Raw genomic sequence first — 12,198 nt, 5'->3', positions numbered from 1 at the left:
TTTAAATGTAGCATGTGATGATGATTTGGCTCACTACATCAAAAAAAAAAAAAAGCTTTTTTATTTTCACAAATTTCATAATGTGCAAGATAAAAATGGGATATATTAAGCAGAGACTTCTGCTTTAAATCTAAATTTTATTCAATAAGGTTAAAGGAATAGAAGGAATCTTTAAGACTATGCCTCTAGTGGTAATTCATCTTGGTTTTATGGGGCCAAGTAAGTGGCTTCTATGTTGGAGGTTGAAATTGAAATAAGATAGCCATTTTAAATGTTTAAGTTGGTTAGGAATAATAAGCTGCAAAAAAGTGATATATATATATATATATATATAGAACAGGCTAGTGACACCTAATGTACCTTATGCATAAATTGAAATGGAAATAGTACTCTGAGTTGTAAAGATAAAAAACACCTTCTCATATGATTATATGGCATTTATTCTTTTGACCAAGAATCAAAAATAATCATTGGATATAAAAATCCTATTCACAATAACCATAAAAACTGTAAAGTATTGAATAGTTAATTTACCAAGAATTATGTAAGGCCTAAATACATTTAACAAGAAATGTGAAAGACTTACAGGTAGAAAACTATAAAATTTTACTGAAGGACATAATAGAATATGTATAAATGGTAAGACATTGTATGTTTTTCAATAGAAAGAACCAATATTGTTGAGAAGTAAATTTTCTTTCAAATTTCAAAGCAATTACAACCAGAATACTGGTAGCATTTTTTTAACTTGCCAAAATATTGTACGAAAGTACAACTATCTCAGTATTTAAGTATAAATAAATAGAAACATAATGAGGGTAGATTTGCCTTGACTGTGTGACTATACAGTCCTTTGTAAAATCCAGTTAACTTATGTAGTCCTAAGAAGCAGGAAGATTCCATACTTATTTTAAAACAAATGCTCCAAAAAAAAAAAAAAAAAAAAAAAAAAAAACAAATGCTCCATCCTGGAAGGGACGAACAGCACACTCTCTAAAATATCACTTACTAGATGTTAAAGCTATAGAAATTGGAAGCTAGGACTAAATGGGACTGTTTCCACAGAAAACAGTCACTTTTAAATTATCTCTATTACAAGCCATACTATCTAATATTTCCCCTTAGCAGAATAATAATGCAGAATAAAACAGCCTTTAATTCCCATTATTATTCACTATTTCTCAGTTTTCATAGAAAATGAAAAACCAAAGCAGTGTTAAGATGAGCATGAGAAAAAAAAAAAAAAAAGATGAGCATGAGATAAAAATATAACTTAGTACGTATTTTATCAAACTCTCTAAATCTCTATTTTGAAGGGTGTCAGGGTGGCTCAGTGGGTTAAGTGTCTGACTCTTGTTTTTGGCTCAGGTCATGATCTCTAGGTGGTGGGATCAAGCCCCACTTCAGGCTCTCCATGCACAGCATGGAGTCCTCTTGACATTCTTTCCCCTTTCCTTTTCCCTTTCCCTCTGCTTCTCCCTCTGCTTGTGCTCTCTCTCACTCTTTCTCATAAATAAATAAATAAATAAATAAATAAATAAATAAATAAATAAATAAAATCTTAAAAATAAATGTATTTCAAGTATGTTTGATAGTGTACATTATATATTAGTGCATAGATAAATAAATACACATTTACTGAGCAAGTCAAGTAGACAGATTAAATTCTCACGATGCAGCCATCATTTCTATCTAAAAAGTAAAATAAAATAGCTGAGTGAAAGACGGCTTTTAAAAACTAATTTATAAAACTTCATGGAAGAGTCTGTAGATAAACATTTTAGAAAATGTTTTTGATCCAATGGTGTTGTACCAATTAGGCACTGAATTATTGATCTGTAGAGGAGCAATCTCAAGATGCTTAATCATTGAGGCCTCAAGTTGAAGCAGATATTTCCAGAATTATAATTAGGCAGCCATAAATAATTTATAGGAAGCTATTCAATATACAAATGTGCAATACTACTATTACTAACCAATTAAATAGCTACCTTTCTAAACAAGGAATAGCCAAATTATATAATCCTGAAATGCATAGTAAAATATCAGTATTTCTGATTTTTTTCAGACATCTTAAAACTAAATAATTGATATAGCTATTACTAATTTATTCATCGTAACAACACTGTGCTAAGGTGCTCATCTCTCCTCCATTTCATACTCTTTGTTTCAGCTTTTGTTTTTTCTAAATATTTTCATCCTTTGTGTCAATAAAACTAGTGTGGGGGCTCCAAAAGACATTTATAAAAATAAAAATCAGAGCTGGAAAACATTTTTCAACTTTCTCATACTTCCTTTAGGGTCTCCTGCCTTCTTCACTCTTTGTGAAGCTGCTTCAGATTTTCTCATCATGTCACAGCATCACCCAAGAATTTCCAAGGTCTCCTCTGCATGGCAGGCAGGTCCTATGCAATTAAGCTTCACACATAGCTATTGTCCATGCATCTCTGATCTTCCTCTGTGGCTTACTTTTGTATCATTTTTCTAAGATATATGTAGATTCACCTCTAAAACTTCATTAATTGTTGCTATTGTGTTAGGAGAGAAGTTATTTTATCTTCAATTGCCAATTACTTCTAAGTTAAGACCTCTTGGCAAGTAAGTAGGCGGTAAGTGCCAAATTATAGAGCAAGGAAAAATGAGACTTGGCAATAAAAATGCCAATAGAATGTTAACAAAATCAGCACCAGCAAGAGCCAATGAGCTAAAAACATTCCTATATTTTTCCATATAAATAGGGACAGGATAATATAAACCCATTTCTTTCCTTGTTAAGTAATATATGTATTTTGTAAATAAAATGCATAACTGTGAGCCAACATATAAACCTTGTGTTTGTGTCTTTTAAAAACTCATAACCATCCTTCCTCTTATTCCTCTTTTAACTGTTTCTAAGTTTTTTTGTCATCTGATAAATGTAAATTGATTTTGAAAAACTGAGTAATATCGGGCAGCCACAGTGGTGCAGCGGTTTAGCGCTGCCTGCAGCCTGGGGTGTGATCCTGGAGACCCGGGATGGAGTCCATGCCAGGCTTCCTGTATGGGGCCTGCTTCTCTCTCTGCCTCTCTCTCTCTCTCCCTCTCTCTGTGTCTCTATGAATAAATAAAGTCTTTAAAAAAAAAAAGAAAAAAGAAAAACTGAGTAATATCAGAATAGAAACAGTAAAGAGTAGCTGTGTAAATATGAGTCAAGCTGATTTATGAATTTTTTTAAATTTCCATTTATATGCTATTTAAATGCAGTTCTCTATTTTGTATATTATTGTTAATTTGTTAATGGTGCAAAAGTAAAAATAAATGTTTATTTTCAAATAATTGATAGCTAGAATTATGATTAATAATCTATAAAATGTATATTAAAACTGTTCTTTGAAAAAATACAGAGTGAATAAAAAATAAAATGTCATTATATTCATGTATATGTTTGTAAGATTGTGGAAAAATACACATCAATTCACACTGGTGATAGTAGAGATGTGTACTTTTTTTTTTAATGAAAGCATACGTCTGTAAAAATACTCAGTGTATTAAGTGAAAATGTAGACTAAAATTTTCTCTACAAAATAAGTATAATGTATAAAATATGAATAAACAAATAGATGAGAACTAGAAGGTAATACAGATCAATTAAAATACAGGTTTAATGAAGTGATGAGGATGTATACAATCTTTGCTTTTGATGTTTTTAAGATTGGTTTTGACACAATGTACCACCAAACATACATGCAAATGGTAATTAAGCAACAGATCAATGAGAAAAATCTCAATGACAAATCTCTTCTTTTTTCTAGTTGCTTGGTTGGAAACAATACCACAACATCCACAACACCATTCTTTACACCAATGTTTCTCAATTGGGGACAATCTCCTTACACCACATGGTACATTTAACATTTTCTGGAGACATTTTTGGTTTTCACAACACCAGGAGTACTTCTGGTGGTTAGAAGGCAGAGGCAAGGTTGCTGTTAAATACCTCACAATATATATGATAGCTCCCCTACAACAAAGAAGTTTCTGGTCTGAAGTGAAAATAATGCTGAGGGTAAGGAAATCTTGTTATAGAATGATCACAAAATAAATCAGTGCCATTTCCCAAAATTAACATACACACATATCCCTCCCATATAACTAGGGAAAACACTTTGTCTGACTTACATTCTTAAAAAAATTCCCACAACCATTTCAGAATTTCAGTGGGGGTAGATAGAGGTGCACTGAAGTACACATGATGAGCTAAAATATGAAACTTGAGACACTTCCTTAGCCTGCTTTCTCTTGCAGAGTAATCATATATCTTTAATTGTAATCATATCTTTATTTCATGCCATAGTTAAGCAAGAACATTGTTCAAGGTACCCATGAAGTAACAGCAAAAAATTTGTCTTAGACAAACCCAAGAAAAAAATAGGTTTATAAGCTGTAATATCAAGTGGCATAGATGTTTAAAGATAGGTAAGTCTTCTAGAGATGCAATCTTTATAATGAGTCTCATTTATACTACATGGGATGGAGGAAAGAAAGATCTGGGGAAAAAAAAAAAAAGGAAAAAAATCAACCACCTTTAAGAGAATTATTTGCAGGAGAAATTTATCAGAAATTGGAAAATGTGTTTTCGGTGGAAAAAAAGTTCAATTGAAAATGAAGTCTTTATAATAAAAAAAAATTAAGGGAAAGGGTGTGGTCTTTTGTACATAATGTTCACTCACAGCCATAACCACTGAGTTTATGGTTCTTAAACATATAGCAGCCACTATGTCCTGGCAATTACTGGCCTTAATGGTTATCTGATTCTTTTGGAGCAACAAGAAAATTATTAGACAAGTTAAAAAAAAGCACCCATTCATAATGAAACAAATTATGACACAAGAGATATCCTGGATTCTTCAAGATCTTATGAAAGTCTTCCTTTATTGCATAGTTTAAATTATGCTCAATAGATGTAATTTAGTGTATAAGTATCTCACGGATGGGGACCATTTCTTATATTTAATATACATTGGCTAAAGTACCTACTTGGAATCACTTTAATAAAATTAAGAATTTTTTAAGGTTGGAGAGAGTGAGGATTAGTTTATCTGATCTCTCCACTGTTTAAAAAAATAATAAAAACAAACACAACAAAATAGGGTCCTCAAGGAATGAAAATATATATATATTTTTTTTTTAATGAGGCCTTGCTACATGTAAAACTGCAGTATAATCATATGGCTAAAATTAAGGGATGTGAAATCAGTCATCTGCTAGCTGTGTGACCTTGAACAAGTCACTCAACCTCCCTGGGCCTCAGGTTCCTCTTTTGTTAAATAGGTTGATAGAAGCCATCACACTGTTTTTATCAGAAGATTGGATGAGATAGTGTAAATTAACAGGATACTTACATGAGTTAAGAACTCAATAAGAATTAACTGTAATTATTTTATTATATTAGTATTATATTAGTATCATGATGACAATGAAAAATGTTGCTTACTGTACAAGAGAGGGAAAGGGGTAAGAGAGTGGGAAGGAGGGGAAGCAAAAGAAGAAGAGAACATAACAGTTTGCTAAAAGTTGGGTAGGAAGATTTCTAAGCATAATTTACTTAGAGTTAAGTGTGCCTGTGGTCGGTGAGTTTACCCATACCCTTCAACCATGTTTTCTGCTTCCTGGCTATCCTTCTATGTGCCCCAGGCAACCTCATTAACTTACCCATTTTCCACAGAGGCCAATTTTAACCTCTTCTATTCTCAACAGAAAGTGTCTTCCATGTCAGAGAGAATATAGAGGTCTTCAATCAAGCAAGCCTTTCTTTAGCTTCATTTCCTGCCACCTCACTCATCTATTATATTGTATCTGCAACTTACTCCCTTCTAAAGGAAACTTTTCCAAATTATATATCATTCCTTTTAACAATTACACTCTCCCTACTTCACTTTAGATCCAAAATTTTCAAAAGTATAGTTTCCAACTACTAAAGCTCCTGTATGTTTACCAGAGAGCTCTTATTACTACTATACTTGGGAGCTAAGCCTCAGAACTTACTTCAATTGATCATTGTGGCATGTGACACCGCTGACGACTTTCTTCTTCTTTTTTAAGATTTATCTACTTATCTAAAGATGAGACAGAGAGAGAGCACCCGCGAGCGCAGGCGAGAGCATGAGTGGGGGGAGGGGCAGAGGGACAAAGAGATTATCAAACCAACTCTCCACCAAGGGAGGATCCTAAGGCAGCCATAACCCACAACCCTGAAATCATGACCTGAGTTGAAACCAAAAGTCAGAGGCTTAACTGGCTGAGCCATTCAGGCGCCCCACTTTCTTCTTTTTGAAACTCTCTTGTGCCTCAGCTTCCAAAACACTTTTATCTGCAGGTTCTCTTCCTAACTCTTTGTTACTTAGCTACTTATTAATCTTCGTGGACTCCTTTTCAGTCTTCTTCCACTTAAATTACAGTGCTCACCAGATATCCATTTATAGCTGTCTTATAATCTTCCCTTTTTAATTTTACCCATTTTACCCACTGTTATAATTGCTACTTATATCCTGACGATGTCCAAGTTCATCTCTCTAGTCATGACTTCTTATGTAGCTTTAGATCTATATTTTCCAGCCTCCATTAGGAGATTTCATGTTTGTAGAAAAGTCAACATCCCAAACTGAGCTCACTGCCTGTCCATCACCTCACCTCCAACTTGGCTGCTTTTTTTGTGTCCTCCATATCAATAAATGGTACCATCAGAAATTTGGGATTTACCAAGTCCTTTTGCTTCTATCTTGTTAAGTGCCCCAGGTTTATATCTTCTCTTTTATGTCCCTGCCTCAATTCATCAATTCTTCCTTTATTTTTGCAAGGAGTTTCACCTTATCTCCCAACTTTAGGTCTTGTTTAACTCTCCATATTTCAGAAGCATCTTCCTGAAATGTGAATCTATTCATACAATACTCCTATCCTTTCATGGGTCCCTACAGTCTTTGAAACAAAATTTAAATTCTTTAGGAAGCTGCAAAAAAAATGGTCTTTATAAGTTGACCACCACCTATGATCTCAATACCAGCTTTTATCATCTTCTTACTCCCACTCCCAATTCCTGCCATTTAAAGCTACTGGCTAATACCTAACCCCGTTTATCTCTCCTGTGTTTTTTTCTCCTATGTGCCAATATTTCTGCTTAGAATATCTATCCATAGTCCTCTAATCCCACCTTCAACTAGTAATTTCTGTGTAATATCTCAGTAGTCTGTATTCCCAATATGGTCTGTGTATTTTCTCCTTCAAAGCATTTCTAATCCTGCATTATGATTCTTTCCACCTTGGTTAAACAGTGAATGCCTTGAATTTGAAGCCTATGATTCCATGTTCTGTTTCTCCACATTTATGGTACAGTGTCTAGTGAATAATAACAAATTGCTTCTATTGGAACAAATAGGTCACCCAATATTTGTGGCACTAACCAGGAGTCAAACATCCAACCAACTTTTATGTATAGAGCAAAAATCACATGGGGAGATCTACTATAACTGTTTACATGCAGTTTATAAACATAAACTAGGAAGAAAGAATGAATATGTAATTTATACAGCAATTTGAAGGGGGGAAATACCAAATGAACCCATGGGAGGTACAGACCACTAGGTAAACAACTGGCTGCTCACAAATAAAATTTTGGAGAAAAGATAAGATTTGTGCTAAGTATAAGTACAGTAATAGTCTACAGAAGAATTAAGAATAGTGAACACCTAGATATTAAGCCTCATGAGGTCAGGAGGCAAATCAATCTTATTGCTCTGTCTCTAAGGTCTAACAACATGGCAGGTTCATAGTAGCTGCTAAATAAGCATTTGTGTTGAATTGAATTTTAAACTGTGCATCTGGTGATGCAAGAAAACATCTGTTTTAAAAAAAGCAGCACTTTTCTTCTTTCGCCACTCCATAAAAAGGTAATTTGTGTGTGTGTTTACTAGAACTATTTCCTCAAAAGTGAAATATTGCTTCACTCTTTGGTTGGCAAATGTGTTGTTTCAAGATGGATAAGAATCTGCTTTAAATGAAGAGAAAGCTATTTCGGTCCATAATTCTCAGAGCCAATTTTGGATCTTAAAATGCACTTTTCATCAAAGAGTCTTAACAAAAAGATTCCTGCCAATGTAACCAAGACATCTAAAAATACTTCATTCTAAAGCCAGGCTTTCTGCTCAGGAGCATTCTAATTGAAATCACATTCTTCCAAAGATCTAGCGTTGGGCCAAGAGTCACCTGAGCAAGCTACCATCTTCACCTTCATGAGTAAGAACTCAAAACGGCGTAATATTTAGGAATTCTGTATTTTCCTTACATTTATGCTGGATTTCCAAGTTTTCCTGGAGCTTCTTTGTACTCAACAGAGCTATTATAATAAAGCAAACCAGCAACACATATAACTTTGAGTTGAAAGTCAATTTAACATGTCCCCTCTCATTTCAAACATTAAAAAACCCTGAGACCTGGTAATATAAATTATTGACCCAAGTACATTTAGGGCAGCAGCTGGAATGGAAAGAGTCTCTTGTGTGATAGCCTGTTATTCAGTCTTCTACATAAGCTCTGTTAACGGAACATCAATACTTTCACATATATTGTTTTATTAATTCTGATAGTCACCTGAGATAGGTAAAATGGGACTATTCCTTCCCTTTAACAGGTGAAGAAATTGAGCCGCACCTGTCTGTAAATTTCCTTAGGATGACTGAGCAGCAGAAGCAGAACTAGCATTCAAGACTCTTGACTTGGTTCAGATATTTCTATCATTGTAATTTACCAGAAGCGTCAAATTGACAGGGTTCTTCAGTACAAATGAACCATTGACAATCTAAATGGTCTGTTGTTTACCATCCCTCAAGGGAAGATTTGCTATAGTAAAAGAAAGTTACAATTACCAGAGGTTGCATTTCACAAAAGATAATGAGGCAAAAAAAATATATATATATGTTAATTAATTTTGAGGTTTAACTTAGATAATCAATCATTCTTTCAGAATTAAAAATAATCAAAAGATACAAATACTTTCAGACTTGTGTACAGGGGCAGTATGCCACGAACATCTTATTTTTTTTACACGCTAGTGATGAAATTTCCCATCTGTTGCTTCAAATCAAATAAGCATATTTAAAAATAACATACATTATTGTTAGCTGAAATAAGTGTTAATTTTTCAACAAGTAAAGAATGTGTCCGGACAAGTCCACATATGTTAGCAGCAGGCTAAGAAAGGAATCTGACATGGGATTTTTAGCACTTGGTTCTAATCATTAATGCTACAGTACTGGCCTATTTACAATCCGACATTTGTTTTTGCACTTTCAACATCCCATGATTTTTCAGCAACAGTAAATAGCTTCAAGAGATGACACCTCGCCTTAGCTGAGTCTATATTTTGACTAGCAGGTCTTGGCATTGTGTCCAGCTCAGATGCCTCTCCAAACTGCTGCATGCAGGTAAAAGGTGAGCAAAACTTAAGAAAACAAAAAACAACAACAACAAAAAAAAAACACTACTCTAAACAATTGGGGGATATAATCTATCTAAAGTTCATAGCTGACCTACCACAGCCACTTCTAATCTCATCATTGTCTGTTTGGATTCTAGTTCCTAATTTTTCCATAGAATACCATTTTGTGATGTTGCTATGTAAAAAACAACACAAATAAGTCAAAATGCAAAAGAAAGGAGTCTAATTTAACCACACAGGACACAAAGAACCATACCTGGTCTCTATATCACTTTGTTTCTAGCGATACAATTTAGATTCAAGTGTTTGAGACTTGAGAGGTACCCACATTGGGACATTTTAAAACGGTTATGGTAAAACTCAAAATTTAAACTGATGAAAGACCTCCATAATCCCACAAAAGTAAATATTTGCATAGCTGAGAAATTAACAGGTTTCCAAGGAAGATGCATTCTCTAGACAACAGAGGACTTTCATAATGTGTGGGAAATCTGTGGTTCTGGATCACTCAATATTGTCTCAGTCTGTGTTTGTATCTTATACAACAAAAACGTCGCCAATAATTAAAATAGAAAAGGATACATGGCATTAAAACATGTATGCTGAAACTGTTGAATATTCCCAGGAGTAGTCATGAGCTGTTTTATAATCTTGTGATACCTCAGGATTATCACCTGTCTTTGGAGAGTGTACAGGGATAAGGCTGGTTATTAGAGCCTGCTCTCTATTTGAATTCTGGGAATATGGAAATTTGCATAATGTTGAGAGCATATCCACTACCTAGTACTTTGGCTCTCTTGAGTTAATTAATAAGTGTCCTAACTTTCAAGTCCTGATGTCTGGCTTAGAAGTGTTTTTGAATAAAACTTTACACACCTCACCCTCTTCTTTAAATAGTATATTTCATTTCTAGGAAGAACCATGCCACAACACGATTTGAAATGTACTGTGTGTTTTCAGGATTGAAAGTAACACTTGCATCTTACATTCAAATGTGACCTTTCTAGAGAAACTTTTCCAAAGGAGAAAACTTCAAAAACACAGTAGAAAAACCACTGGAGAAACAAGTGAGCAGCCCAAGTTAATCAGGGGTATCTGGGACACTTCGCATTGTTTTGTATGTCTGCAGTGCCCCAATATGGGCAGCAGGGGGCGCTCCTGCATGAAGCAAACCCCCCACAACTGTCCCTGGGTCGAGAACACAGAGGCTTTTTCTCTTAGCATTTGCCCCAAGTCCAACCAGGTATTCAATGAGTACTGTTGTCCATAAACTGTACAAGCTTAAGACATACGGTGAATAACGTTGCAGAAGTGACTGGCTAGGGCTTATGGGTCTGAGCCTGCCTTTAGAAAACAGTGACCGATTTCTGTTATTTATTTTGGTGGGCAAGCAGACTTATGAGCTGGTGAACAATTGTGGGAGGAGGTGATTGCCATCAGCTGTAAAGAGGCCATCTCTGAAAGCAACAAGTGGACATCAGTATCCCAGGGTCATTTATTCAGCCTCTTTGTAACAGTTTAGTTTGTAGGTTATATTCCCCATGAAATATCAAATCAAAACCCTTCCCTCTTTTCCTGATCCAAACTCAGAAAACCCTGGATGAATCTGGTTTCCCACTACACCTCAGGAAAAGTGGCTTCTGCAGGGGATCTTCTGCATGTGGCTGTGTTTTGCACATGAATTATGTGGCATTTTACTTGCTCTGTACCAATTCCCAAGTATCCAAACCAGGTTGGAAAAATTGTGAGGAACCAAAAAAGCAAATGCTTTGAAACCTCCAACACAGTGGGCTCCAAAGCAAAATCCCCAACCTTCACCCCCCACTTCATATACATACTCATGCATACACCACCCCCACCGACTGGCTCCTTCCTACTTCCTGTCCCCAAATGAAGGTCTGCAGAGACACAACCATAAACCTCAGTACTCACCATATTGACTTCAGAAACCATATCAATGCTGGCGATGTCAATGTTCATTCCCACGGCCACAGGGGGACCTGCGAACCAAGATACCCAGCCACGTGACTTCTCAGAACTTCATTCATTCTCAACAAGAGTTGTAACTGGGCATGGGACATTCTGCCCCAAATCCCTCATATTCTTCACTTCCCTGCTCTTTTTAAAAAAGAGTGCCAGGCACTCCTCTAGGAAATGCTCTATGGAACATGTACACACGTGCCCTCGTAGAAGGGGGATTCCAATTCTATCTACATATGTAGATGTCTCAGTATGAGAACACACACAACTGGCAGAAGCACAATGAACCGGTCTAGCCTGAGGCAATTTTATATATCGCACTAAAACCCCCTCCTCCTCATTCTTTCCCACCCCCCCCCCTTCAGTGCGCAGGTTTTAACTCTTTGAGCTTCGTAAGTCTAAAGCAAAATTAAATGGGCATATCAGTGTATCTAAGGCTGCAGCAAGAGGTCCCTAGACCTTCTCCTACTTACCCTCTCTACCTCTTAGTCCTCTCCAACCCCTTCCCTCCCACCTCCCCAAACAGTGGGGCTTCCAGAACTGGATAATATCCAGACATCAGCCACTTTAAACCATTGCCAGAACTCTTCCAAAGTAGGCGGGCACAGGGGATTAATGTCACTTTTCAACCAATTGCCTGCACATTTTGTTCTCAAAAATGTTCACGATGGCCTCCAATAAGCCAGGTTTTCTGGGCACACCATTAACTAAACTTAAGAGGTTTGTATCTCAATGAAGCAAAAACAGTG

At 35.6% G+C, this 12,198-nt stretch overlaps 1 protein-coding gene across 5 annotated transcripts in view; it reads right to left on the bottom strand.

Moving 5' to 3' along the window:
• The window catches only part of GABRB2 (gamma-aminobutyric acid type A receptor subunit beta2), a 238,604-nt gene that overhangs the window by 223,354 nt on the left and 3,052 nt on the right, over positions 1-12,198 (bottom strand). For all 5 annotated transcript variants that reach the window (XM_077895632.1, XM_077895631.1, XM_077895633.1 and 2 more), the window contains exon 4: positions 11,402-11,469. In XM_077895632.1, the coding sequence (XP_077751758.1) occupies positions 11,402-11,469 (68 nt within the window). The remainder of the gene's footprint in view (positions 1-11,401; positions 11,470-12,198) is intronic.

Source organism: Canis aureus, chromosome 4, assembly GCF_053574225.1.
Source record: "Canis aureus isolate CA01 chromosome 4, VMU_Caureus_v.1.0, whole genome shotgun sequence".
NCBI classification, from domain to species: domain Eukaryota; kingdom Metazoa; phylum Chordata; class Mammalia; order Carnivora; family Canidae; genus Canis; species Canis aureus.
Note: the sequence above shows the minus strand (reverse complement) of the source record. Positions and strands in the feature narration are given on the sequence as shown.